The following is a 25,631-nucleotide window of genomic DNA, read 5'->3' on the forward strand; positions in this document are numbered from 1 at the left end:
CCTTGTTTAACTCCTCCAGCCCATCCCACATCATCGTATAGTGAAAGTAAGTGTCCCCTCTATAGTAAAATGCATCAGGTCTCTAAACTCAAGCAGACACAGGGCGTTTTCCAATATGCGTTCTTTTCTATACTTGTGTTCTCGTGAACTTGAAAACCGTTGTGAAACATCATCAATCACTGCCGAAGTACTGTTCCAAATCACAAGTTCGCATTTATTCAAAAACGCATAACATTCCCAGAAGTGTTCTCGAATCGTTGGTTTTATCAAGGATGCACCGCAAGGTGACTTGGTGGATTGAAGATTCCACAATGCGTTATGTCAGCTCAGCCGTGACACACACAGAGAAATATTTACTACTAACAGTAGGCTAAGCTACAGGCTTCACAACTAACGTTAATCACAACTGTCATTTTAACTAGGCTACAAACTTTCAATGTTGTTCCTGCCATCGGCATGTGAATATATATTCTTATTAATATTTAATGAATGTTTTCAAAATAAAAAACAAACTTAAACAAGCTGGTGAATTATATATGTTATTGTAAATGTCAGAAATACTAGGTAGACCAATAAAGCAATAGGTAAATAAATTACTAGACTGTCGAGCTGATCTGAGAGAGAGAATGGCTGCTGTTGGCAAGAAGGCTGCCGTCTCAAAATGCAAATTGAGCGTACGGTGTCCTCACGTTCTCCAGAGTCTGGACTCCCGATCTTAACTTTTCAAGTTCAAACTTTCAAGAACAGGAGACCGTTCTTTAACATACTTTGTACTGAGAAAAGCCCACAGTGTATTTCACAGGTCCACAGCGCACACCATAGTTTAATGTTCCAGTTATGATTTTTGAGTTTAGTAGTGTGATCAGTAAGCCAAGGTTTTCTGTCTTTCCAAGAGACAGCAGTTAATATTCAAGAAGAGGCGCCGGGACTGGAGGACTGAAGGCTTTCCTGACTGTAAGCTATTTAAAACAGAATTCCGGTGTGATATTGACCTAAAGTGTGTTGAAACATGACACCGAGTGTGAACGTATGTCTCATAGCCCATCTCGGCTTGTCCCCTGCACTCCAAAAATCTGGGCTTAGTTAGCCGATGCTACCAACAGCTTTTTCAATGGTGGTGCTTCGGCATCGGGCTAGCCATGCAAATAAATCACTGTTTTACACCATTTACGAGGCTCAATGTATCTCCACACTTCATTGGTAGACTTCCGAGGGCCCTGACATTTAAAACGAGACATTGAGAACTTTGAAAAAGCACTGGTAGTTTACTTACAAGACGATTTATGCAGACAGTATCTTCACGAAGTTTAGCGTTTGCAGCCATCTTGAATTTAGTCACGATCAGTCGAGCGATGAGTAAGAATGAACAGGTATGATAAGGGATCAGATTCCAAAAATAATTCAGTGGAAATGCATGGATTCCAGTTTCTTCCAGTAGCAGCAACTGGAATACATGCATTTCCACGGAATTATTTTTGGAATCTGACAAAAATAAGTGACACTGGATAATAACGAAGGACTGTTGCAGCAGCCTCCACGCCACCCTCTTCCAGAGCTCCTTCAGAGGACTAACGATAGTAAGATATTTTACATGTAATGTATGATACTGCACTTCTTACTCAGAATATCTTGAATTTCCCCTTGGGGATTAATAAAGTATCTATCTATCAGACTGAGGTAGTAAAAGTATACATTTCAGACCAATTCAATAGCAAATGGTTTAGGGCCAGATTTTAAAATTAAGCATGATCTGGGCCATTTGAGGCCAGTCAGCAGGAGAAAACCTACACCAATATGCAGGGAAAGCAGTATGCAAGGAAAGCAGAAACCAAACTGTGTGTAACCAACATTAATGTATTTTTCTATTTAAGTGATTACATCAGTGAATGAGGACCTTACTGAATGTAAGTTTCCGTTAAATATGTGATGTATTTGGTCTTTAAACTTGTGGCTGTAAGCACACTTGAAAAGTTTGAGAGCAAAAAGCCTACTTCCTGTTTGGCAGTTTCACCATCTAATTTTATCATTTCATAGTGACAACTGTTAATTGGCAGCAGGAAGCCGAAAATGAAGGGCTGGGCTCTCCTGAACGTAAGCTATTTAGCATGCAGATGTAGAATACACAGGCACGCGCGCGTGCACACGTGCACACACACACACACACACACACACACACACACACACACACACACACACACACACACACACACACACAAAATACACAGCACAGTCCTATGCAAAATGGAGAATGACAAAAATGACAGAACAAGTTTGAGAACCACTGGTGTTGGGTCACTCGTTTAGCTCTGTTAGTTGGATCTGGGTGATGCTGTTATTTGTGTAACGGGCCCTTTTTCTGTATTTCCTAGTGCCACAAGATGATTGGCAGCAAGAGACACCCAATGATGAAGGGATGTGCTCTCCTGAATGTAAGTTAATTAACACGCAGACACAGAACAGAGTCTGTAAAGCAACTTTGTAAGCAATTAAAGCTGTCACACACAGACACTCAGTGCGGTTACATGACCTGTCCAGTCTAGTCTAGTCATCTAGTCTGTTCTCCTGCAATCAGACTAGCTGTCTTAGTCTAAAACTACATACAGTCAAGTTAGTTTGACCCGAGAGCATGGTGGCTAGCTAGTAGGTATCTTTAGAGAGTGCAAAAAGGCTGCCCTCATTCATACGTCTTCTGACTGAATCCAATATGATCTGACACTGATTACCTGAAAGAATCATTAATCTTCGTTTTAACCATTTTAATCTTTGTGTTTCAAGTGTCCCATCTATCCCGAACAGACCTTCCACACAGGATCCCTCAAACTAGTAAGACATATTTTAATGTATGATGTGTTTTATGTGTCTATACGTTTTACTCTGTGTTATGGTAGGCTAGAGGTTGAGACATAGTAGTCATTAGAGTAGCTGGCTGCCTGTTTCGGTTTAATTTGGGTAGGAAGAAATGTCTCTCTTTCTATCTCAGTTGATGGCGGTTCTTTGGTGTAGGCTAGGCTGTGCAGAGTGCAAAAAGGCTGCCCTCATTCATACGGTCATTCTGACTGAATCCAATATGATCTGACACTGATTACCTGAAAGAATCATTAATCTTCATTTTAACCTTTTTAATTTTTGTGTTTCAAGTGTCCCCTCTATCGCGTCCAGACCTTCCACACAGGATCCCTCAAACTAGTAAGACATATTTTATTGTATGATGTGTTTTATGTGTCTATACTTTTTACTCTGTGTTATGGTAGGCTAGAGGCTGAGACAGAGTAGTCACTGCTGGCTGCCTGTTTCGGTTTTAATTTGGGTAGGAAGTCTCTCTGTCTCTCTCTCTCACACACAGTTTTATAAAAAAAAAAAACAAGACACATTTCATACATTGTATTTTTGTTAACACCTATATTATTTCTGTTTTCCAAGATTTCCCAAATCAGCTCCTGCTGGATGCACAGGTATTTTGGACAGGTTCTCTCTGCTGTTGTCAGTACAGTACTGTATTATGAGCATTGCTTGTTAATTGTTTTTTTTGTAAAATGTTGTATATTTCCTTCCTGTACTTTCCCCAGCTGTTGAAAGGCTCCTTTTGGAGCAGGTCGGAGAACTGCAGCTGAAAATGGATTACGTAATTAAATTACTCCAAAAAAATAATTCTGTTCCACACGACGACTTTAATTTGAACATGCTCCCACTACGTACACTGCAAGATCTGGAAACTTTTGATGCCAAACTTAGGACTGATAGCACCTTTAGGATTTCTGATAGCACCTTTTATCTCTAAAGCACACACGCCCTGATTTATCGTCAGATAAGACACCTATATATAAAGTATAGATCAGGGGTCTCAAACACTAATCCGGCCCTTGAGACTTTTTACAACGAAACTGATTAAAATAGACGATAGTTCCAAGTACGGTGACAAATCTCATTTGTACTCTGCTCCACGATGTGCTAGACATCCAGAGCTTCATTCAAACCCAAAAAGTTTTCAGGAAATACTTGACGCGAGAATACGCGAGAAACACAAAGACGTGCATTTGTAATGACGCGGAAGCGATGCAGGCCATAGTGTTGCATAAATTGAAGCAGAAATAGGCCTACACCAAATGTTGAAAAACGTTTACGTGTGATGAAGTCTTAGGTAGGCTATGTTATTCACCTATTTTAAATCTGAAGGAGAATATCCTTTTGGAGATTATGATCGATCGTCTATTGAATGGAGGTGCGTCTGCGGGTATAATGACGGTGTCCACTAAGCATACCATGCTTATTTTGACCCTCTGCCCAACATAGCTTGGAGGTTGCAGTGGTAATCATTGATGATAGTGTCCGTAATGGACGTGGTACAGACAGCAGGGCTAGTAGAAATAGGGCTCTAAACTACAAAGTCACCCGCAATATGATGCGAACTTCTGGGTACTCAGATTACCCGCGATAGGAACTGATTTGACCAGAATACTTTATTGTAGGCCTTGTGGTTTAGAAACCATATACATCTTAGGTGTTGGTATACATCTTAGGTGTTTTCCTGTTAATTTGTTATGTGGGTAATATGAAAAAAGGAAAGTAAACCTGCTCAAATATGTTCATCCAGTATTTACTGAAAGGTGCATAATTTGAGGTGCTTGCCATCCAGTGGCAAATTAGATGGGTAAATTTACCACCTTCATAAACTTTTGTTTTACTCAAAGATTTTTACATTTACAGTAGGGCTTTATCTCTGACCACTTGAAATTGAAAGTGCCACAAGTGCAATTTGTTAATCTCTGAAAAAAATCTCTGAAATTTTGATATAAAAATCCAATGGTGTTGCTTTCTTAACCCTGACGCCTATAGTTTGCCAGGTTTAAAAAAGTTATGAGAGGAAAATATTTTTATTTGGTATGAAACACACACATACCTGTTTTTATGCTTTTCATTTGTTTTATAATTTGTATTAATATTTATTTTATCACTATTTTATTTATAAGCTAAGGTTGCTAGCACAGGTGTCTAAAACTAGATAAAAACACTTGCACTTTCTGTTTGCAGTTTTGTGTGGTATTTGAAAAAAAGAACATTGCATTTTCAGAAATAGCCGGCCCTCCAATCAGATGACGTTGGCAGAATTGGCCCCCAGCTCATTTGAGTTTGAGACCCCTGGTATAGATACTCTTTTGATCCTGTGAGGGAAATTTGGTCTGTATTTATCCCATCCGTGATTAGTGAAACTCACAGAGCACACAGTGAACACACAGTGAGGTGAAGCACACACTAACCCACAGCAGTGAGCTGCCTGCTACAGTGGCACTTGGAAAGCAGTGAGAGGTTAGGTGCCTTGCTCGAGGGCACTTCAGCCATGGATGTGGGCATGGGAGAGCAGTGCTTCAAAGACAATGTAATACAGCAGGTTGTGAAATGAAATCAAATTTATCTTTTACTTTACAGATAACTAAACTGTCATTGTCTGGTGGCAAAACCTTGAAGGAAACAGTCTGGAGAATCTGTACAAAGATCTTTCATTAAGATCTATCAACCCAGCTCAACTGGTGCGGTAGGGGAGAGAAGACAGGCCTTAAATCCAGGCCTATTCATCAGGTACTCCTGAGTAAGTTCTACAATGTGTTGAAGCAACATTCTGTCACTATTCAACACATATGTGGTGTCTGTATTTATATCAGTTGTTCTTGATATTTATATACTGTCCTCACACTATTCTCTACCAAATGTCAAATGTTTTTGTTTTTTTTGTAAAATGCTCTGACTTTTCTGAATTGTACTTATAGAAACAATCAAACGAAGATATAGACTTTTGTGCTACTGTCTTTTTTTTTCCCCGTTGCTTTATTTTTTTGTTTGTTTAGGTGCTGTGTTAAAAAATCCTGCTCAACAAAATTCCACTGAGGCTGATGCCGAAACTGGCTGCGGCTGAGCAGGGACAGGAATGGGTGGCGGCAAAGGCGGGGCGAGCAAGCATCAATGAACTGTTCAACTTTGTAAATGTATTTGTTCAACTTTATGAAGCAGAATCACCACTGCTACTTGGAACATAACACATTTTTGTTGGCAGGAGAGAGAATGACAGCGATTAACAAATTGCACTTGTGGCTGGTTACCAATAAATAGGGCCCATACTATATATTTTTTTGCAAACAACAAAAACAGAAAGGATGGAGACAGCAAAGCTAGAGATGGGCAGGAACAAGGTCAATTGGTAGAAGTGCTTGTCAAAACGTAGGAGCTGGATGTGTGGATGAATACAATATGCTTTATGTTAAGCATGCACACTGTTTAAAGTTAGGCTACACGGTAAACTACAAGTAAACCAAATTTAAATTTAGCTTTTTTAGGGCTGGATAAAGTTGACCAAATGGATATAGGCTGTTAGGCGTTAGACTACTTTGTTGCTCCAACCCTTCCAACGTTAATGGGGACGAATGTTGACATTTTGCGTGAGAAACCCGGGAAATCTCCCTTATTTTCATTGTTAAATGTTGACAGAGCTATGGAACGAAAGAGAACGTTATATGGCGACAGAAATCAACAATCAAACAAGCCACTTTGATTTTTTGCCGTTTTCATTAATACAAAAGATGGGTGACCCCCAGACAAAAAAAAAGTTAGGTGACCCTCCCCTCAAAGAATAAAAAGACACGTTTATAAATAACGAACAGTCCCTAAGCAGTTTTTGCAGTGAAGGCACTCTGAATGTATAAAATGAAGGTCAGACGAAGCTTTGCTTAGACCAGGGGTCGGCAACCAGCGGCTCCGGAGCCGCACGCGGCTCTTTGATCCATCTGATGCGGCTCAGCTTTTGAAAATAATGATGAGTAGGCTAAGCCTATTTAATTAAAATGTATTTTATTTTAGTTCGTAGGCCTAGGTCTATCTGAGAAATTGATATAAGTTCCATCCTCACTTGACTGCACAACCGTAGCCTGCTTGTTACATTCGCGGTTCGTTGACATGTCAATATCAAACAAAATCACCATTTCAGTCAACGAGAACACTTGTCTTTAATTGTTATTGTTGATGTAGCCTATGCGCCTGCTGTAGGCTAGATAAGGAAAATGTCAAAAAGGAAACGTCAGCGGCCACAGCTTGCGAGCGAAGACTGATTCTGAAAACGCGAAATGAACTCCCGTTATATATCCAGACATCCCAAGTATCCCAAAATCTACATATTTTATTTTCACAATTTCTATCTATAGGCCTTCGTTATTTGTTGTACTGACATTATTGTATAGGCTAAAGTTTTTTTTTTTTTTGGGCGGGGGTGCTTCGTGATGCCTCCCTGAAATGACTTTTTGCAAGTTGGGATGTCTATATCGCACTGCAACGAGTTAGTATTGCTGTGTTAACCCTATTCCACTTGCATGTGTGAAAAATATAAAGACAAACCTGCGCTCACGTTTAAGGGCAATTCCACGCAAAACTGTCACATCCATAACGCCAACACAATGCCATGGTAGGCGTATTAGCCGGCTATAAAGGACACTGGGAAAATAGGGGGTGGTGTTTAGCCTACACGGGAAGCCTAAGGTCTATACTTCTGTCATTCCACTTTACATTTCAAGTTACTTGCACATTACTTTTAAAACTAGTAGAAAAGGTATTAAAAAATCCTCTGTTGAATGAAAGTAACTGGATAGATAGATAGATAGATACTTTATTGATCCCCAGGGGAAATTCAAGGTCACAGTAGCATACAGACAACACACACACACACACATTCACTAACAGCAGAACGTAATTAAAAGTATATAATATAAAAAAACACAACTAAGCAATAAGGACAGTAGAATATAAATATATACTAAAATACAAATTATACTAAATAACACAATTAAAAAAAAAAAAACAGTATCCACATAGTGGGTGATTAATCAAACAAGATGCGCTTGCAATGACTGAGGCAGGGACTGAGCCTGTTATTCTCTGTGCATAAGGTAAGGTAAGGTAAGCTCTGTGGGAATGAGATGGTGCAAATGAGTAAGTCAAACAGTGCAAGAATAAAGTCTATATATATCTATATATATATAACTATATTAAGGAAGGTATAAGTGTGGTCACAGTTCGGCTGTGGCATGGAGGGAGGGGTTGTGCATGTGCTAACATAGCACGCAAACAGTGAGGCAGAAGACAGTGGTAAAAAGTGGCTAGTGGACAGACAGTTCAAGACATGGAGGTGGTGAAGAGGCAGACAGACTATGCGGAGAAGTCTATTTCTCCTCTTCCCCTAAGTGAAGCATTGAACAGTTCAATGGCCCTGGGGACGAATGACTTCCTCAGTCTGTGTTGTGCAAGGCAGTGAGCGAAGTCTCCAACTGATCAAGCTCTTCTGCTTAACAATAGTGTTGTGGAGTGGATGACACTTAAATATCCAAACTTTTTCTTGTAAACGTCTTTATGTGGCTATTCTGAGATTAAACAAAAATAAATTTGGTAAAAGTGGCTCTCCAGGCAAAAAAGGTTGCCGACCCCTGGCCTAGAATCAGAGTGATACTACTGCACTTATGTGGGCATGTTTTGACAACTATGTAGTTGCTGTTGTTGTTTTTTTTTAAAGTCACAAAAAGAAAATTGTTTTTTTAAACTCCAGCATAAATGTGACAGCCTCTTACAATTTATGATTTATTGGTTTATAAGTTTGCACGCCAAAGAGAGATCAAGACTTGGAGGACAGTGAACAGAGGCTCTGTGCTCTGTTCATTTGCATATTGCTAGTCAGTAGAGCAGAGGTCAATTGTTCCATACATCTGTGACAACATTCCATTCAATACTAGCCTAGAAATAGACGCATCCTAGCGGCAGCAAATTACATTTACAATTACATTTGCTGCCAGGGCTAGTCTAGCATCTCCCCGTTGGCTTGTGAGCTCGAAAAATTAAACTTCTATCAGGCCAATCAAATTGTGTATAGTCGTTAGGTGGGCTTAACATAATGATTGATGGCATAGTTGCAGCGGTTTGGCTTGAATTCCCTGCTACTTGAAAACAAATAAGATAATGTTGCTGTTGGCGAACAGTGTGACACAAGTTAAGCTTTTATTAGTCAACTAGCTCCGCTGGTGGGAAACGCATGGGACTAGCGCTGTCCTATTGCGTGTAGAGGGAATTTGAAAGACAACCGATTATCCCGCACCTCGGACTGAGTACTGCGAACGGTGAGTGCGAGGACCCTACATTTTAATGTGGGTCTGGCTCGTCAGGCTAATTCAATACCTCAACAGCAGAGGGAAGTCAACTTTTAAATCAATGGCATTCCTCCATTTTCAACTCCACCGGTTGAGGTTATGCAATTTCTGGACCCCAGGTAGACTTTAATGCCTTCTATTTGGGATCTGAACAATAAGCAACAGAAGTTTGGAGCTAAGAATTCAGAATAGGACAGAAAGAGATTGATGGGCTAGTATGGATTCTTCTACTAATGCTTGTGCACTGAAGGAAAAATAAGAAATATGTCCTGAAGCAAAAAATAAATAATATGCACTAAAGCAAACATCAGCTTCCATGAGTACACTGTCAGGTATGCACTCTGCACCAGCTCCGCCCCTTTCTACTGCTGTCTGTCTGTGTTGTAGCTGGGTGGCTGGAAATTCGCAGGTGTGTGCAGAGTTAACCGATTGGCCGACTTGGCTTCATGGGGCAGGCGGACTCCCTCTCCGCTCCTCTCTCGGTGTTTCGCTTTGATTCATACCCCTAGACATACATTTGCACAACATTTTGCTTTTCTACTCATTATACTGACATTTCTCTATACTTTAAAGGTACTCTAAGCGATGGTGGGCAACGTCACTTCTGTTGACTTTCAAACAAAACAGAGAGCTAGCTCGCTACTTCCTCTCCCTCCCTCCCGTGCTGCTCCTGTGCAATTGAAACTCTCCTAAACGCGCATCTCGTCTGTGATTTGCTGGAACAGTTTGTTATGTTTTCATGGGCTAGGTTTGCCCAGGTTGGTTTTTTTTTTGCCGTTTTTTTGGAGCCTGGGCTGTCCACAGAGATTGCGTTTTTTTACAGTGTATTCAGGACAGACAGCAGCGGTTGCGGGATGTGTCATTTTTAGTCCCGCTCCCACCCGCATCTGTAACATGATGTCCCGCTCCCGCCCGCTAAAGCCCGCATGCAGGAGGGATAGCCTATTCAGCTTTTCTTTCTGTCTCACGAAAGGAGCACACAGACCTGAGAATGACTCCTGATGTCAGTTTCTTGGTTCTGAATGTAAGCTAACAACTGAAGTAGGCCTAGCCTTGTGCCCTCTTCCTCTGTCATGCTTTCGATTTTGAGTTTTGACAATGAGCAGCATGAACAAATTGAACCCACGTAAACAACAATATAGGCTATATAGGCCTGCTATCCGTCAGTTATGCTTAAACCCCGTTTTTAATGCTGCCTAACAGAACATCCAGCTAAACTATAGTTATGAACACTACTTTAATCGTTTCCATATTTAATTTTACGCACATATTTAATTTGCGGGAGTGCAGTGAATCATTTTTGTCCCGCACCCGCGAACGCACCTCTCTCATCCCGCCAGCTCCCGCAAAGAGCTTTCAAAAGTTGTCCCGCGCCGCACTCTTTTGCGTCGGGACCCGCGGGTCTACTGCGGGAGTGCAGACCTCTAACGTGTGGACCTCCCTTATGTTCTCATGTTTCGAGCCCGAGCCAAGCATTTGTAACAACACCAACAGATAGTCAAATAGTTGAATTGTCTATTTATTTAGTTTGTTCAACAATATCAAAGGGCACTGTTACAATAGTATCAAAGTAATACAACATAGAGTCTGTGCAGACAAAGTCAATAATAACAGTAGCCAACAGTGATATTTAAATCAATTTCCAGACATTACAACTGTGTAGTTTATTAAGTTAAAAGAAGAAAAAAAACAGCTGACATGTTAACAATTGTTTATTAAACTGCACCAAAGAGGCCAGGACCCGCAGGACAAATACTTGTCTACCTGTTCATGTTAATGACTGTTGACTCAACAAATAAACGTTTTCTGGTAGGCTACAAAGCGAACATATACCAGTTTTGTTTTCAAATTTCTTACGCAATAACAGTAGGAGGAAAGGTTCCTACAAAAAATAAAAGCATTGACGAAAACAAGTTTATGGACTAGTTTTAAAGGAGAACTTGGCAACTATTTCAACGTAATAAACCCGTTTAGAAATCATTTGGATGGTTAAATGACCTGTTCCGGTGAAAATGGTGACTTTCACCGCTGCGCCTAGCGTCCCCAGGCGGAAAACCAACCTTGCAACATTGAGACTACCGTCCCGGAAAGAGAAGTGAGGAACAATAAACTCGTTTTAAATCGTGTTTCTTACCTTGTAACATCCACATAGTTATGCCAAACGTATGCTAGCCGTTCGCTAGCTTGTGAACAAATCCATGTGCTTTATCATTACCTTTTCCCACAGTTTAAAATAGCATAATGCACAATTTCTCCAGCAGAGGGGGAAATCCTGCCAAGTTTCCCTTTAAAGGCAAGCTGAGGCTGAGAAATTCTGATCACATTGAATGCAGACCTTACTGCAAAATGTGTGAATGTGTTCAACCAAAACAAGGACCGAATACCAAACCCCTTAAGTTTAATGACACAATTTGTGTCAACAGGTCGTTGCTTTATCTGCATGTGTTTTTCAGAAGCAATGGTTCTACTATTAGACCAGTCAGTAAATGACGGATACATCTTGTGAAGTCTAAAGTCTTTTGCATGTGGAAACAAGAAATAGTTAATCACCATGCTGGAATATTTCTTGAGACCTCTTCATGATTAAAAAGAGAATAATTTTTGTCTCACGAAAGCTCTTTGAATGTATCAACGGATTAGAATAAAAATGACAATCTGAAACCATTACCATTCCAAATTCAGTTGAAGATTACTCCAAAATTAGTTTCCTATGAAAATATACCTTTAAAAGTGGCAAAGTGTTGCATAATGTTATCTGACTTCACTTATCCTCCCTTCCATCATTTGCACAGGCACAACTAAACCTGTTAACTGAAGACAAATCCTCCAAAAGTAATTTCTGACCCTGGCCTGACCACAGTTAGGGCATCGTTGCCACATGTCCGCCTTCCTTGCACGTGAAAAACTACTTCCAGAGAAAGTCACTCTTGACCATAAGGATGGCAACGTCATCCCCTACTCACAAGATCCCTTCCTGAGATTGTAGAGTCAGGATCTCTGCTGCCAATCTCTGGGGGTCAAGCAGTTGAGGGAACATGTCCATAGCACGGTCCACTAAATGACCATTAAAGATGGCCATCAGCTTCTTACGCACTTCCTCTCGGGTTCCCGATCCGGGGGGGTTAGAGCGTATTGGGGGGGCTATGGGGCTCCCCCAGGGATGGTGCTGAGTTGGCTCCCTGTGAACGGATTGGGTGTACCCCTGGGGGTACGGGGCAGACCACTGGCCATGATGGTGCACAAAAGAGTGCCCGGGCTGCTGAGAACCATAGGTAGCCATGTTGTGTTGTGGCAGGCTGGCAGTGTGCTGCTGGTTAGTATACGGAGGGTAGCAAGGCTGTGGGAAATAGGACATGTCCAAGCCGTGAGAGCCAACCGAGCCTGGGACGTGGTTGGGGTACCGCAGGTTAGCCTGGGGCTGGGTGGGGGCAGGAGGCATGGGGGGAGGTAGGTGGGGGAAACAGGGGCAGGACTGACTGCTGTTGCAGGGGGGAGGTGGGTAGTACTGCCCCCTGTTCTGAAGGGACCTGGCCTTCATGGGATCTCCAGGGTTGTGGTGCTCAGGGTGGCCCTCGTAGGAGCCCAGACCCGAGTCCAGACACTCATGGGAACCGCTGGCGAAAGAGTCCATACCGGCTGATGAAAGACTGTAGTTGGGGTGAATGTGGCTGTGGCGGTCTTTTTTCTGACACTGTTTTCTGCTTTTTTCTGTTTTCTGCTGAGGTCCCACCAACACCAGCATGTTCTCGCTGGCCTGGGCTCTCCACTGAGGGGCTGGTGCCCCTGGCGGGTCCAGGTGCAGTTTATTCTCCAGGATCTCCTCCAAAGGCGAGCTGTGGCCGGCTCTGACACTCGCTGGAGAGGAGTGTTTGTGAGGAGTTGCCGACGAGGCGGGCTGCTTGGCCTTCTCACGTAGCTCGTCTGCCAGGGCGCGGTTAGACTGCTTTGGCCTATCTGGGTGACTGAACTTACATTTGATTCCAAATGTACATTTCTTACCTAAAGTGTGAATGAAAGAAAGAGGCAAGAGGTTGTCAGACTTTTTTTGTGGGGAGAAAAAAAGGTGGCTAAATAAGGCATAACAAGGCAATGGTAGAAACCCTAACATTTCAAATGGAAGACGTGCCCTCACCATAAGGACATGGATGTCGCTTGATAACTCGTGGGGTTTTCCGTAGGAAGTTCTCTAGTGTTGGACCACGCCGTCCCAAAGGGTCATCCGGAACCATGAACCTGTAAGGACAATAACACAAGGTAAGTATTTCGATTAATACAGAAATAACTCAGTAAAATCTTTTGCTGACAATGGTAATAACACAGGTCTATTTGTTTGGAAAAAATCAAGGGGATGGTTTACATCAGGGGTCACCAAATGGCGGACTGCGGTCTGAGTCCGGACCCTGACGTGATCCTATCCGGACCATAATAGCATAATTTAGATTTTCACGTAAGATTTCAAAGCTGCGCTAAATGTTTCGTTGGTTAGGATAACAGCATTTACTTCAGAAGCTTCAGGAACCATCATTTTGCTTGATGCTACTCAGCCAGTGAAATCTGTGAATTCTGATAAAGTCGAGTCAGTGAGTAGGCTAAAGTAGCCTATTATGGGAAAGAGACTCACTGAAACGAGCGAGGAGACAGGACAAGAAATAATCAGATGGATATCTAAGTTAACGATAAGTAAGTTATTTTCAAATCATCGATTGCTCAAAGAGGAGAAAGCTAGACAGCGAGAACAGAGCTATATATAACGATACTGGGACAATAACACGCAAAACTGTCACGTCCGTAACGCCAACTAAATATGGATGTGACAGTTTTGCGCGGAATTGCCCTGGACCTCTTCTACATATTCTGAGACAGGCGATTTTTAAAACAAATTTGAACCAATTTGAAGCACCTCCACCAGACAAAGCATATATTTTGAGTAAGCATAGAGTAGGCTAGGCCCATTCAACAGTGAACTTAGACCACAGAATATTTTACGATTTAAGAAGGCAATATGATTGATCCACCACAATTGAGTTAAGCCTACATGCATTCACTGGCCAACAACGTGATGTTCCTGGGTTTCCAGGATTTAAACTTGCTGATTAATGGGTTCAAGGAACCAGCTGTGGAATATCCATCCTTGTCTCAGCTCAAATTTTATTTTAAGTTCACTTTAAGATCTTAAAAATAGGCATACATACATAGCCTAAACACACACGTTAAATATTTTGATGCTCTGGACCTTTGCTTGAGGAAATTTTCCGTAACTGGACCTCGCTGAAGATTAATTGAATACCCCTAGTTTACATAGTCTGTTGACTAGGGTATGAAAATATATATTTAAAATTATCATTAAAGGACCAGAATGTAGGAAATAATGGAAAATAAATTGTAACCATTCCAAAAATTATCACCATATGTCGTCAGAGAGTAAGGAAACACAATGAATTGAATGGCTTATTTGACAACATTACTATAACCCGTAAAACCCCGTAAAACCCATAAACAAAATGAGTTACGGGGCGGAATCTCTTGGAATTTTCGTTTATGTTTTGAACGATTTAATTCTAGAATAGCGTATTAATAATGGGGTTGATTAGCAAAGGCCAACTGTCAATAGCTGTCAGTTGTAGTCATCGACGAGTAGCCTACGAGAAGCTGGCAAATTTCCAAAATTAAAACAAGAAACCAATTAAGTGGACATCGGAGGAGCCTTCCTGAGATGGCGACATCTTCGGCAAACAAAGAATATCAAGTCTGACGCAGACATAGACATAGCCTAGGCTAAACATCTGCATCACTAACTTCAGCTAAATATGTTATGTTGGTTAGAGAGGTATTTTTTGTTTTCACTGTTTCCGTAATGTGTAGCTGGGTCATGGTTGGAGAAATGTTAAAGCAGCTGCAGGTCAACCAACGTTAGCTAAGTCTTCATTACATCTGGCAACCCAGAAGAGGCTTGCGTCTAGGTAGCCTTGAGAACGTTCACCAGTGTTTTGATTTTGACCTACAGAACGTTCGGTAACAATCCTACAAACCGCTCCTTTAATGGTAGATGGACAATTATGTGGGGACCAACCGGCAGGCCAACCAGCAACCAGTAGATGTGGCTAAGTGTGATGATGTCATTATGTACTTATAACAGTGTCAGAGTGGTAGAGCCGGACAAAACTAAAATCAAAGATCCTTTATAACAGGGGTCTCCAACAGGTAGCTCGCAAGCTACCAGTAGCTCCCCATCTGTTTCTAAGTAGCTCTCCAAAAGGTTTGAGGAAGATGTTCATAAATCTGATAACCTAATCACTTGGGAAACATGTCAAGATTCCTATGAACTCAAATTCACAGTCTACAAAGAGAAAAGGTAAAAGAGTTGAAAGGAACCTTTAAAATGCACACAAATCTTATTCAGCGGTTTTGGGTAGAGGTCAGCGATGTGAATACGTGGCATCATACTACTAACATAAAAGCTCTCGGCCATGTCCATTTTGTCAAAGTAGCTCTCGGAGGAAAAAAGGTTGGAGACCCCTGCTTTAGAACAACCATCTCTGGCTAAATCTTAGTAGCAACGCCAGCAAACATAAAAAAAGTTGAAGCCAGAGCAGGAGGAATGTGTAAATGTTTTAGTCATAGTAAAGACATTATATCCTTACTATCAAAGGGAATTGGAAAAATTCCAATATTATTAGGTTACGTTGGTATAAGACTGGTCCAATCGTTTCCGAATTAAACTGAGATCTACGCTCATTAACATGCAAGGGCTGGAAACAGTCCCTAATGGAACATGGAGCATGAATAGGGTCTGGTTATACCAGGATACAATTTCCCTTTTCCAGTAAAAAATAACCAATGCACTTATACAAAAAGCACAAAAAAATTGAGGATTTCATGTAACATGTATAAATAAATCACAAGCCACTTGATTGATTAATTGAAATTATTCATTGACGTTTCTGTACAAACGATGTTTCTTATAAAAATAAATAAATAAATAAAATGTCTGTATATTATCGGTCAAAAGGATAAACACAATAAAACCACAGTACGGAAAGGCTCAGTATCACATAATTATGTGAAAAGTTTCTTGTTATAACAATATCTTTTTCACGTTTTAACAATATATTTATCACATTATTACATGAAAATATCATGTTATTTCAAGATATGATATCATGAATTATTTTATAATTAATTAGGGGCAGCCGTGGCCCACTGGTTAGCACTCTGGACTTGTCACCGGAGGGTTGCCGGTTCGAGCCCCGACCAGTGGGCTGCGGCTGAAGTGCCCTTGAGCAAGGCACCTAACCCCTCACTGCTCCCCGCCGCGCCATTGTAGCAGGCAGCTCACTGCGCCGGGGATTAGTGTGTGCTTCACCTCACTGTGTGTACACTGTGTGCTGTTTGTGTTTCACTAATTCACCGATTGGGTTAAATGCAGAGACCAAATTTCCCTCACGGGATCAAAAAAGTATATATACTTATACTTACTTATACTTAATTATAATGTGAAAATATCATGTTATTTCAAGATATGATATTTTCACGTTTTTACAAGATATCATGAGAAGTGATTTGTCCCCACTTAGCAAATAATGACAAACTTCCAGTGAACTTCTGGTGACAAACCTGATTTGCCAACCTGCGTATGACATTGATGCAAATTTGCTGCAACATTGGCAAAAGTTAACCGCAACTGTTTGCCAGAAATTTAATTTGCATGTGAAAATACTGTATGGCCTTGCCGCAAATTGAAATCTTTGTAAGGGAAACCTGAAACCATTGTAAGGGAAAGCATTAATGTGGTTATAACACAACTGAGGTGACTAACCTGTCATTAACGAACGAGTACATGAGGAGTCTGCCCTCGATGAAGAGCTTCCACTCTGGTTTCTCACCCTGCAGGTCACGGTATGTGTCGTTGGAGACGATGATGCCATCAGACTCGTATGCCAGCTTGACAATGAAGCGATCATCGTAGCACACAACGCGTTTGCCCGCTACGCGCCGTGATGGCGTGAACACCAGGATCTTTCTCTTCTCCAGCTCCCGCAAAATATGCTGATCTGCAGAAAGGTGGAAATGGTGTCAATAAAACAGCAAAAACAAATAGACTGATTAAATAAACTGATGAATATGACAGTTCAACATTATATTGTAATTAAATGGTCTTGCTCATATATAATTTATGGCAGGAAAAAGACTGCCGCTTCAGCCTCAATTTGTGTGCACACAGGCCTGCAGTTTATGCTCTTTTTCTCAAGAGCAAGCCCCCAAAAGCAATTACAACAGAATGCTACAACAACTGATCAATAGTTCATATACATAAAAATATATAACATTCTGGAAACTCAGGCATATGTATGTTATCCACATACAGTAGAAGTCATTTTTGCATATGCTTTTATGCTTTGAGCTGAATGTGAATTGAGCTTGGCTTTGCTTATATACACCAACTGACCTGCCTGACTGACTGACAACTGATATAAAATAAATCCTAAAATCTACAAATATGTCAGTGGCAGATATATTTTTGTGAGAGTAAGATAGCTTTTGAAAGAAGCTCTCCCAATTAGGACAAACATGTCGGTTTAATAGAATCCTGAGATATCATTCATTGACCTTTAAGGAAACCATGGTCATAAGACATGTTCAGATTGCTGATAGCCTTCTTCGTGCTTAAAGCTCTTTGCCGGGTTGGGACTAGCCTATTTTCATTTATCAACTCAAGCAGATAATTTATATAGATGTATTCAGTTTAGCACTTTTTCCCCTGAACAAATTACACTAGAGGTGTCTGTCTGTTCCTTAAAGGTGTCTCTGTGTAACGACTGGGGCAACATAGCTAGTCTTAAAAATGCACTTTTTATTGATTAATAAGTTACTCTATCCCTTAACAATGGTTGTTTCATCACAGCTTCATTATCAGGGAGTGCACCCTTGATAAAGAGAATGGATTATCAGTAAGTGTGAGTACCGGTACTCTTGCAACCCAGATGCAAAATCACTTTATGTCTGGAACAAATTACCAAAGTACCCACAACTCAGATAACACAGCTGTGATGTGAACACTTACAGGATTACAGATGCACTATTCTGTGAAATGAACTGGTGTGACAGGAATGAGTGACACTAAAGTGATCACAGGTTCCCTTCAAATCTTGCTGTGCAGTGTTGATGTTGCTACCATGCAGGATTATAACCAGGTTATAACACTACCAAGTTCATTGGCTCAAAAGAGTTTTCACTTCAAGTCACTTGGATAAAAGTCACAAGTTGATAAAAGGAATGGAATCGATTCCCTTGTAAAATACTGTAGAAGCATTGAAGGCTTTTCTGTTAGAAAACTTCTCAAGCTACAAAAAATTGTGCATAAACATAACAGTATCCCTTATCCCTTCCGTCTGCAAAATCAATGAACAGAAACGTTTAGTACCTCCTCTCCTAACACCTCTGACCACCCTAACACACCTACCGAGCACTTACCATTTACTTCTCTTCTATCTCTATCTCCTTCGACACAAGTATATATACTCTTTTGATCCTGTGAGGGAAATTTGATCTCTGCATTTATCCCAATCCATGAATTAATAAAACACTCAGCACACAGTGAATACACAGTGAGGTGAAGCACTCACTAATCCGGACGCAGTGAGCTGCCTGCTACAGCGGCGCACAGGGAGCAGTGAGGGGTTAGGTGCCTTGCTCAAAGGCACTTCATCCGTGGATGTAGGCATTGGAGAGCTGTGCTCAACCACTACCCCCGCCCACATTTTTCCTACTGGTCAGGGATCGAACCGACAAACCCTTCGGTTACAAGCCCAAAGCCCTTCCCAGTAGACCACGGCTGCCCCACGACTTTCACTACCCATACAGAAATGTTCAGGTTTCTGCCGAACAATTGACGCAAATATGCAGCGTCATATTTTCACATGCAAATTCGTTTTCTGGCAAACAGTTGCAGTAAACCTTTGGCAATGTGTTTGCAAAATTTGAACATTTGCAGCAATGTTATATGCAAATTAGGTTTGTCACCAGAAGTTCACTGGAAGTTTGTTCTCTAAGTTTGTTCTTGTTCTCTAGTGGACAACATTGCCAAACTTCCGGCAATATTTCTAGTGAACTAATTTGTTGCCATAAATCACCCACAAGTTTACTGCAAATCTACTGCAAACATTTAATTATAAGTGTAGAACTTAAACGTCTGCCCTATCATCCTCTGGTAGTTGTACTTATTGTTGTCATATTAATCAGGTCTCCTCTGCAATGTAACTTGAATGCTATTCTTCATTTTTGTAAGTCACTTTGGATAAAAGCATCTGCTGGACACAAAAAATGTAAATATAAACATAAACTCCCTGTTTACATTAACGTTTTCAAAAGTAAAATCTACAAAAGTGTCTTTTGCACAAGAAACTCACCAGTGATGGGTACGTCGGGTCTGGGCTGCTCTCTTCTCCACAGGGGGACAAACACGGTGATATCAGTGTGACCTCTGTCCAGAAAGAAGTTCACAGCCAGCTGGATTCCCAGACAGGAGAACACTTCCTTGTTGCCATGACTGTAAAGAGAGACGAAGACAGGAACAAAAAGTGATGCTTCCCTCTTGAACGTCTGTCATCTTACCAAACACAATGTTAATCATCACAATACACTAATAAGAGAATATACCTACACACTTGGTAAAAAAATATTTCTCTCTCCAGTTGCAGCTGCTACTGCTTTTGCACCTTTTGCTGTAGCATTTGAGATCATTGGAAAAAAATATTGACATAAAAAGCCCAGTTACAGTGTGCACACATAAAAAGATTTTATCAAGTTGTATCAAGTATCATGACCTTCAAACAACTGCCAAATAACTGTCAATCAATATCCCTGGAAAGAATACTCTGATTTGCATGTTCTAAAATTTTCATACTGAGTCAAGAAGGCACACCTTCCATAAAAGTAGGGCATGATCAGGTTTGTGTCAGACTGCAAAGGTTAGTGTAAGCCAAAGGCGGAAAAAGAAAAAAAAACAACCGCCAAACCCCCTCAACACTCTAAGAATATGTCACTATATGAATCTCTTTTGCAAAAGGAGCATCTAAAAACAAGGGTCACCAAAAACCCCGGAAACAATCATAATGTGTAGACGCAGGCGGTGAGGGGATGCAGGGGATTTATCCCTTGGAACTTTGACAGCAATCATCCCCCTCAGTTTTAATTAGTTAAAAAATAGCCTCTATTCTAAATGAAAATTAACCGCATCGCATGTAAAGAGATGACAATTTTTGCTCTGCCAGATAACATTTGGTCCCTCTCTGAAAAGAGTAAAAGTTACTCTTTTGATAAAGGTGTTTTTCCAGAGTCAAGTTGGGGTTATATTTCCCAGAATGCCACTGTCCATAGTATTCTTCACATTATCACATTTTAATCTTGACTGAAATTTAATCTTAAAAATACAATATGTAATTGAAATTTAAGGCTATGCATACTATACCTGTCAAGCTATTGTGTGATTTACGTTGATGCCACACACCATCAAGCAGATTACTATCCACAACACACTTGGTTAAGATTGAAGTCTCAGTTGTTGCAGTCTCAGATGTAATTGACCATATGTCATGATGGACAGTGCTGATATGTTGCTTTTAGGGCTCATGTTTCACAATTACTACCATTCTAAAATCCTGTTCATGTCATTTAAGTTCAAATCTAAACTAAAAAACTAAAATCAGGTAGGCTATGCATGAGGTTTACAGAGGTTTACATACCACGGAAGAGTAGTAGGGCCACATGAAGAGAAAATATTTTTGAAAATTCAGAGAAAAAATCTCAGAATGTTTGAGATTAAAGCCACAAAATGTTTTTTGCAAAATTCTGATTTTAGTCTCAGAAATTATTTCCGACTTTGTTTCTCGAAAATGTCTGACTTTTATTTCTACAATTTTGACTTTTTTTCTCAGAAATTCTGACTTTAATCTAGAAATATTTTTTTCTCTGAATTTTCAAAATATTTTGTCTTCATGTGGCCCTACTGGGGTGGGACCAAATGTTTTCTGGCAGAGTAAAATTTTACCCAGGCAAATTTCCTGTTTTAACACATTGAATCATTCATTTATACTTCTCCTGATTCAATTATTCCACTCACATTCATTTTAAGAAACAATCAATGATATTATCTTAATAGTCAGGAAAGTTTAAAATGGGATGGTGGTCCGAAGTCTGGACATCTGATATTGCTATCTGGGCTTTTGCCCCTTCCAACACATACACTCTTAGCCTACACATACACACACACACACACACACTTTGAAAATGTCTCGCGCATGTGTACCCACCTCATGGCAACATTACTCCCATCGATAATGATCGGTTTCAAAGCATCACCATCCATCCACTCATCCTGCTGCGTGGAAGCGCAGGCAACTGGTACACGGGGTAAACTGCCAGGCGGTTTGTGTGAAGGAACGCGAGGAACCAAGCCAGAACAGTTTCTCTCCTCCTGCTCTACGCCCGCCAGCACGAGCTCCCCCAGGACGGTGTTCGTGTCCGAGTTGAGTCCCAGTTTAAGGCGCGCCGCGTGCACCTGCGATGCGGAAAAACCAAGTTTGCGGAACAAGTCCAGCTGCATCTGGGACTCCTCATGGTCCGAGGTTATCTCTGGTTCAAGGCTAGAACTGGCGCTGTCGGATTTCATTCCTTCAGAGGCAGGACAGGGGTCCATCAGTGGAAGCGGGGTCGCCAGCATCCATGTGTCTGAATCACTGTTGTCTGAAGTTTCGTTGACCGTACGGTGGTTGCTGGACCACAGAAAAGCTTTTGTATTACTTTGGTATGGGGCCAGCATGAGTGAGTCTTTTGGAAACACCTTTGGAAACATGATTTTCACTTTAGACACAACAATACCTCACCGCTTAGGCTATGAATAACACTTCAACAAATATATAGGAACTGACATATTACCAACCGTCACGTATGTCCTCTTACGTCTATGTGTCACTTAATATTTATTTCTATACAAACCAAGACGGCAGATTCCTAAAGAAACGCAAGCACCCACACTAAATTAGCTATGTACCAAATTATCTAAATTAGCTATGTACCAAAAATTACATTTTATCATGACTCGAAGAGCTGTAAACAGTGTTGTAAGGCTGCGTGTACAAATCCGCTTGGAGCTCCAGTGGAATTGTGAATTGCTGACGAGAATTCTCGGGCTAACCGTTTATGTGCCTGAGAAAGGTTGGGAATAAGCACCCACCAGCCCAGCACTAAACTCCGAGCGTGGTAAACAAAATCGGATATTTCAGGCGGTGAAACCCCCGGTAAGAACCAAACTAGATTTTGTTCAAATCTACACACCTATGGCTACTGAAAAATGTAAGGTTAATTTAGCAAATGTTATTTTGAAGTATTAAAAAACATTGTTGTTTTAGAATTTTCGAACGAAATGGTTGGTAATTAGCATGTTTACGATATAGGATAGGCTTCATTTGTCATCTAGACTAGGCTAGGCTACTGACAACACACTCAGGAATTAACAAGGAATAACATACCAATACCAAATCGTCAATTTGTAATTGTAGCTGTAGCCTAATAGATAGGCTAGTCTTTCTCACCAAAACTTGATGGGACCCCACGCCGGTTTTACCAGATATGCAGTGTTGCGAGAGAAAGTCTTGAGAGAAAAATAAGCAACCGGGTCTCTGAAAACAAGCCCAAAACAAGCGACCCAAACCACCCCCCCACCAAAAAAAAAAAAAGAGTACGAGCCTCAGGTTATGTATGCATTATCATCCGACTAACCGTAGTTTCATTTAGAAGAGCAACTGGCAGTCAGCTTTGCGCATCCAGTATCACGCTGTCCTAGAGTGAGTTAATTTGCCAGCAATGTTAGCCTATGTAAGTTAATTTACTTTCTTTAACTTTCAAAATAGCCTACGAGCGCATCCGGTTGACTTATTCTAAGCTATTCTTTGAAGGTTTTGTGAGGTCTTTACTGTACATCTGAGCTAACCCCATCGCTCTGACTTGGCAAAGAGAAACTTCTGAATTCTACACAGATCCTATGCAGCATAAGGAAAGCATGGGTAAAGGCAAGGGAGAGTCAGCAGATACAAAGAAAGCCCAAAAGAAGCTACCGCACAAAAAAAACAAGCCCAAAAAACCGCAACCTGCAACTACTAATATTTTCAAGCGACTTTGCAAAAACACAAGCCCAAAGTCGCTTATAACAAGCGGACTTGGCAACTATGCAGATATGGTTTCTGAGATTCTGAGTTTAAATGGGTGGGGTCGGGTGGAGTTTAGCGTGAATATTTATTTACGCCTGGAGAGCATTTAATGAAGCGTGACTCAAATGGAACTGAAAATGTTGGTAAAGAAGCTAGAAGACTAGGCCTAAAGCAATTTTAATACGTTTTTGAATGTTTAAATGGGTTATTGTGGAAAAACGTGAGAATTTCGACGACCACTGGTGGTCGAGTAAGTGTAGGCCTACGATTATGCAATTTGGCGTCTATGTTTTGATCTTGTGTAGCCTAGACAGGCTAGCCTACAGCCTATCAAATTGTCATTACTTTCATTTAGCCCTGTTTAAATGGGCTATTTAGCACTTAAAGTCGGTATGTCAGTGGGACATCATGGTAGATGTCTTTAAAGTGTCAGTACATCATCTGTTTTTTTTTTGTGCGTGATGTCCAATGAGTTTCGAGGTTTGGTCATGCATGCTTGCCTACACAAACATGTTTGACAAACTTGTGCTGCATTACAATGCCCAGCTACCTCTGTTGCCAAAATAGATCATTAAGGCATGCTTTATTGGACATTCTGATATCTTGGAGTCTTGTGAAATAATAAAACTTGTTTTATACAATAATGTTGTTATTGTATCATTAGGGAAGCAGGGCATCAATATGGGCCATGCACTTACAGTATATTGGTTATGTTTATCCATAAAGGTTATAACTACATTAAGTCAATATGCTTTATTAGGCCTACCTTACAAACACTGTCTAGCTTTACATGGATGATGCCTATTTACAGAAGTCCTTCAGATACACAAGATGAATGGGTTAATGTTATTAGCCCTTAAAGGTGTAGGTTTTTGAACATTCTAAGTTCCGCAACAATTGAAGGTTCTAAAATTCTATGTTGAATTCAATGAACCCAGATATTCTTTAGAATGTTCATTTCTCAACATTCCTTTAAGTAAGTACTCCTTTAAGGGTTAAGGGTTAAGCTAATGTATGGTCATATAGAATCTTTATATTCAAAAGGTAATGGTTACAAATGCAATTAAGTAGTAGGCCTACTTTACAAGAACCTATGTGCTCAATGAGGATGATGGGGGGACTATAACGTAAAGTTCATCAGATTGAGGTGAATGACTATATGGGCTAGGTATAATCTGGCCCTTCAAACCCCAAATAAGTCATGTGTAATGCATAAAGGACCCCTGAAGAGTTTTTACCTTAAAATAACGTTTCCAACATCATTTTGAAAGCCCATAAACTCTTAATAGAGTTAATGGCATTTTGAGCAGGTCTTATCGCTTTGAAAGTTTACTGTTCAGGTAGGAACAGAGAAACAGACAGAATGTTGCTTTCTTATTGTAGTGTATCATATTATCAAGATGACAAGTTAGGCTACTTGTTGCCTGCTGTGATGAAAATATGTTCACCAGCACCAAAACACACCACTTCACTCGTGTATTTGATGCCAGACAGGCTCATAATCATGCTGTTCTATGCCTATGAATTTACATTTTCGTCCAAATCTGCTGTTATGTTCTATTCCCTAAGAATATTAGGCTAACTTGGCCAGACTCCCTCTTTTATCCGAATAGTCTGTAAAATGTTTTTTTTTTTTTTTTTTGCACATGTCCGTCTCATTCATCATAGCCGACATTTGGCGAATCTATAGCCAACCTTATAAGTCCTTACGAGCGCTTGCCATGATTCAATTTGGTCAAAAGTTCATTGCGCAGTAGGGATAGCCTATGACATGCCATCCGGTTCATCCAAAACTATTACGAAAAAATAGAATCTAAATTCGGGACTCTAGTGTCATCTGACTAACAAAAACATAAAAACATACAGTCTAACGTTACGCCTACATGTCGCAGTGGTCTTGGGAAACGGTCAGAAACAGAAGTCTCAGTTGAAGCCATCGCTAAAACGACGAAACTTTTCGTCAAATCCAAGTAATTGTTCCTGACTCTACTCACCTTTAATGTAACAGTCTTCGTCCTCCCCACCTAAGTGACTGGTCAGACAAAGAAGTTTCTCGACCATGAAAAATTGTATAATAACACCTATGTAATCCCGACAAAGTAAGATGACAACACCCAGGTACACGTTGCCACACCTGTATACGGGAAGTAGGCCTATATCTATACACACCTACTTCAGGTCCTCAAAAGACTAACGGCAGGCAAACACACCTCACCTTGTTTATTAGCCTACTTTTAGAATTAAACAACTATTT

General features: G+C 40.6%; 1 protein-coding gene across 3 annotated transcripts; it reads right to left on the bottom strand.

Annotated features, from left to right (window-relative positions):
- Positions 1–11,365: 11,365 nt before the first annotated feature.
- Positions 11,366–25,622, bottom strand: zc3h12ab (zinc finger CCCH-type containing 12Ab). Of its 3 annotated transcripts, none has more exons than XM_048229132.1 (6): positions 25,372–25,622; positions 21,482–22,011; positions 19,580–19,719; positions 16,990–17,224; positions 13,306–13,406; positions 11,366–13,172 (listed from the first exon to the last, which is right to left on the bottom strand). In XM_048229132.1, the coding sequence occupies exons 2-6, from the start codon at positions 21,988–21,990 to the stop codon at positions 12,133–12,135; spliced, it is 2,025 nt and encodes a 674-aa protein (XP_048085089.1). In that variant the 5' UTR covers positions 21,991–22,011; positions 25,372–25,622; the 3' UTR covers positions 11,366–12,132. The 3 variants fall into 3 exon arrangements, with proteins under 3 accessions (XP_048085089.1, XP_048085090.1, XP_048085088.1); XM_048229133.1 differs by having other exon boundaries at positions 24,616–25,622; XM_048229131.1 differs by lacking the exon at positions 25,372–25,622 and having other exon boundaries at positions 21,482–22,156.
- Positions 25,623–25,631: the final 9 nt, after the last annotated feature.

Source organism: Alosa alosa, chromosome 20, assembly GCF_017589495.1.
Source record: "Alosa alosa isolate M-15738 ecotype Scorff River chromosome 20, AALO_Geno_1.1, whole genome shotgun sequence".
Taxonomy (NCBI): domain Eukaryota; kingdom Metazoa; phylum Chordata; class Actinopteri; order Clupeiformes; family Clupeidae; genus Alosa; species Alosa alosa.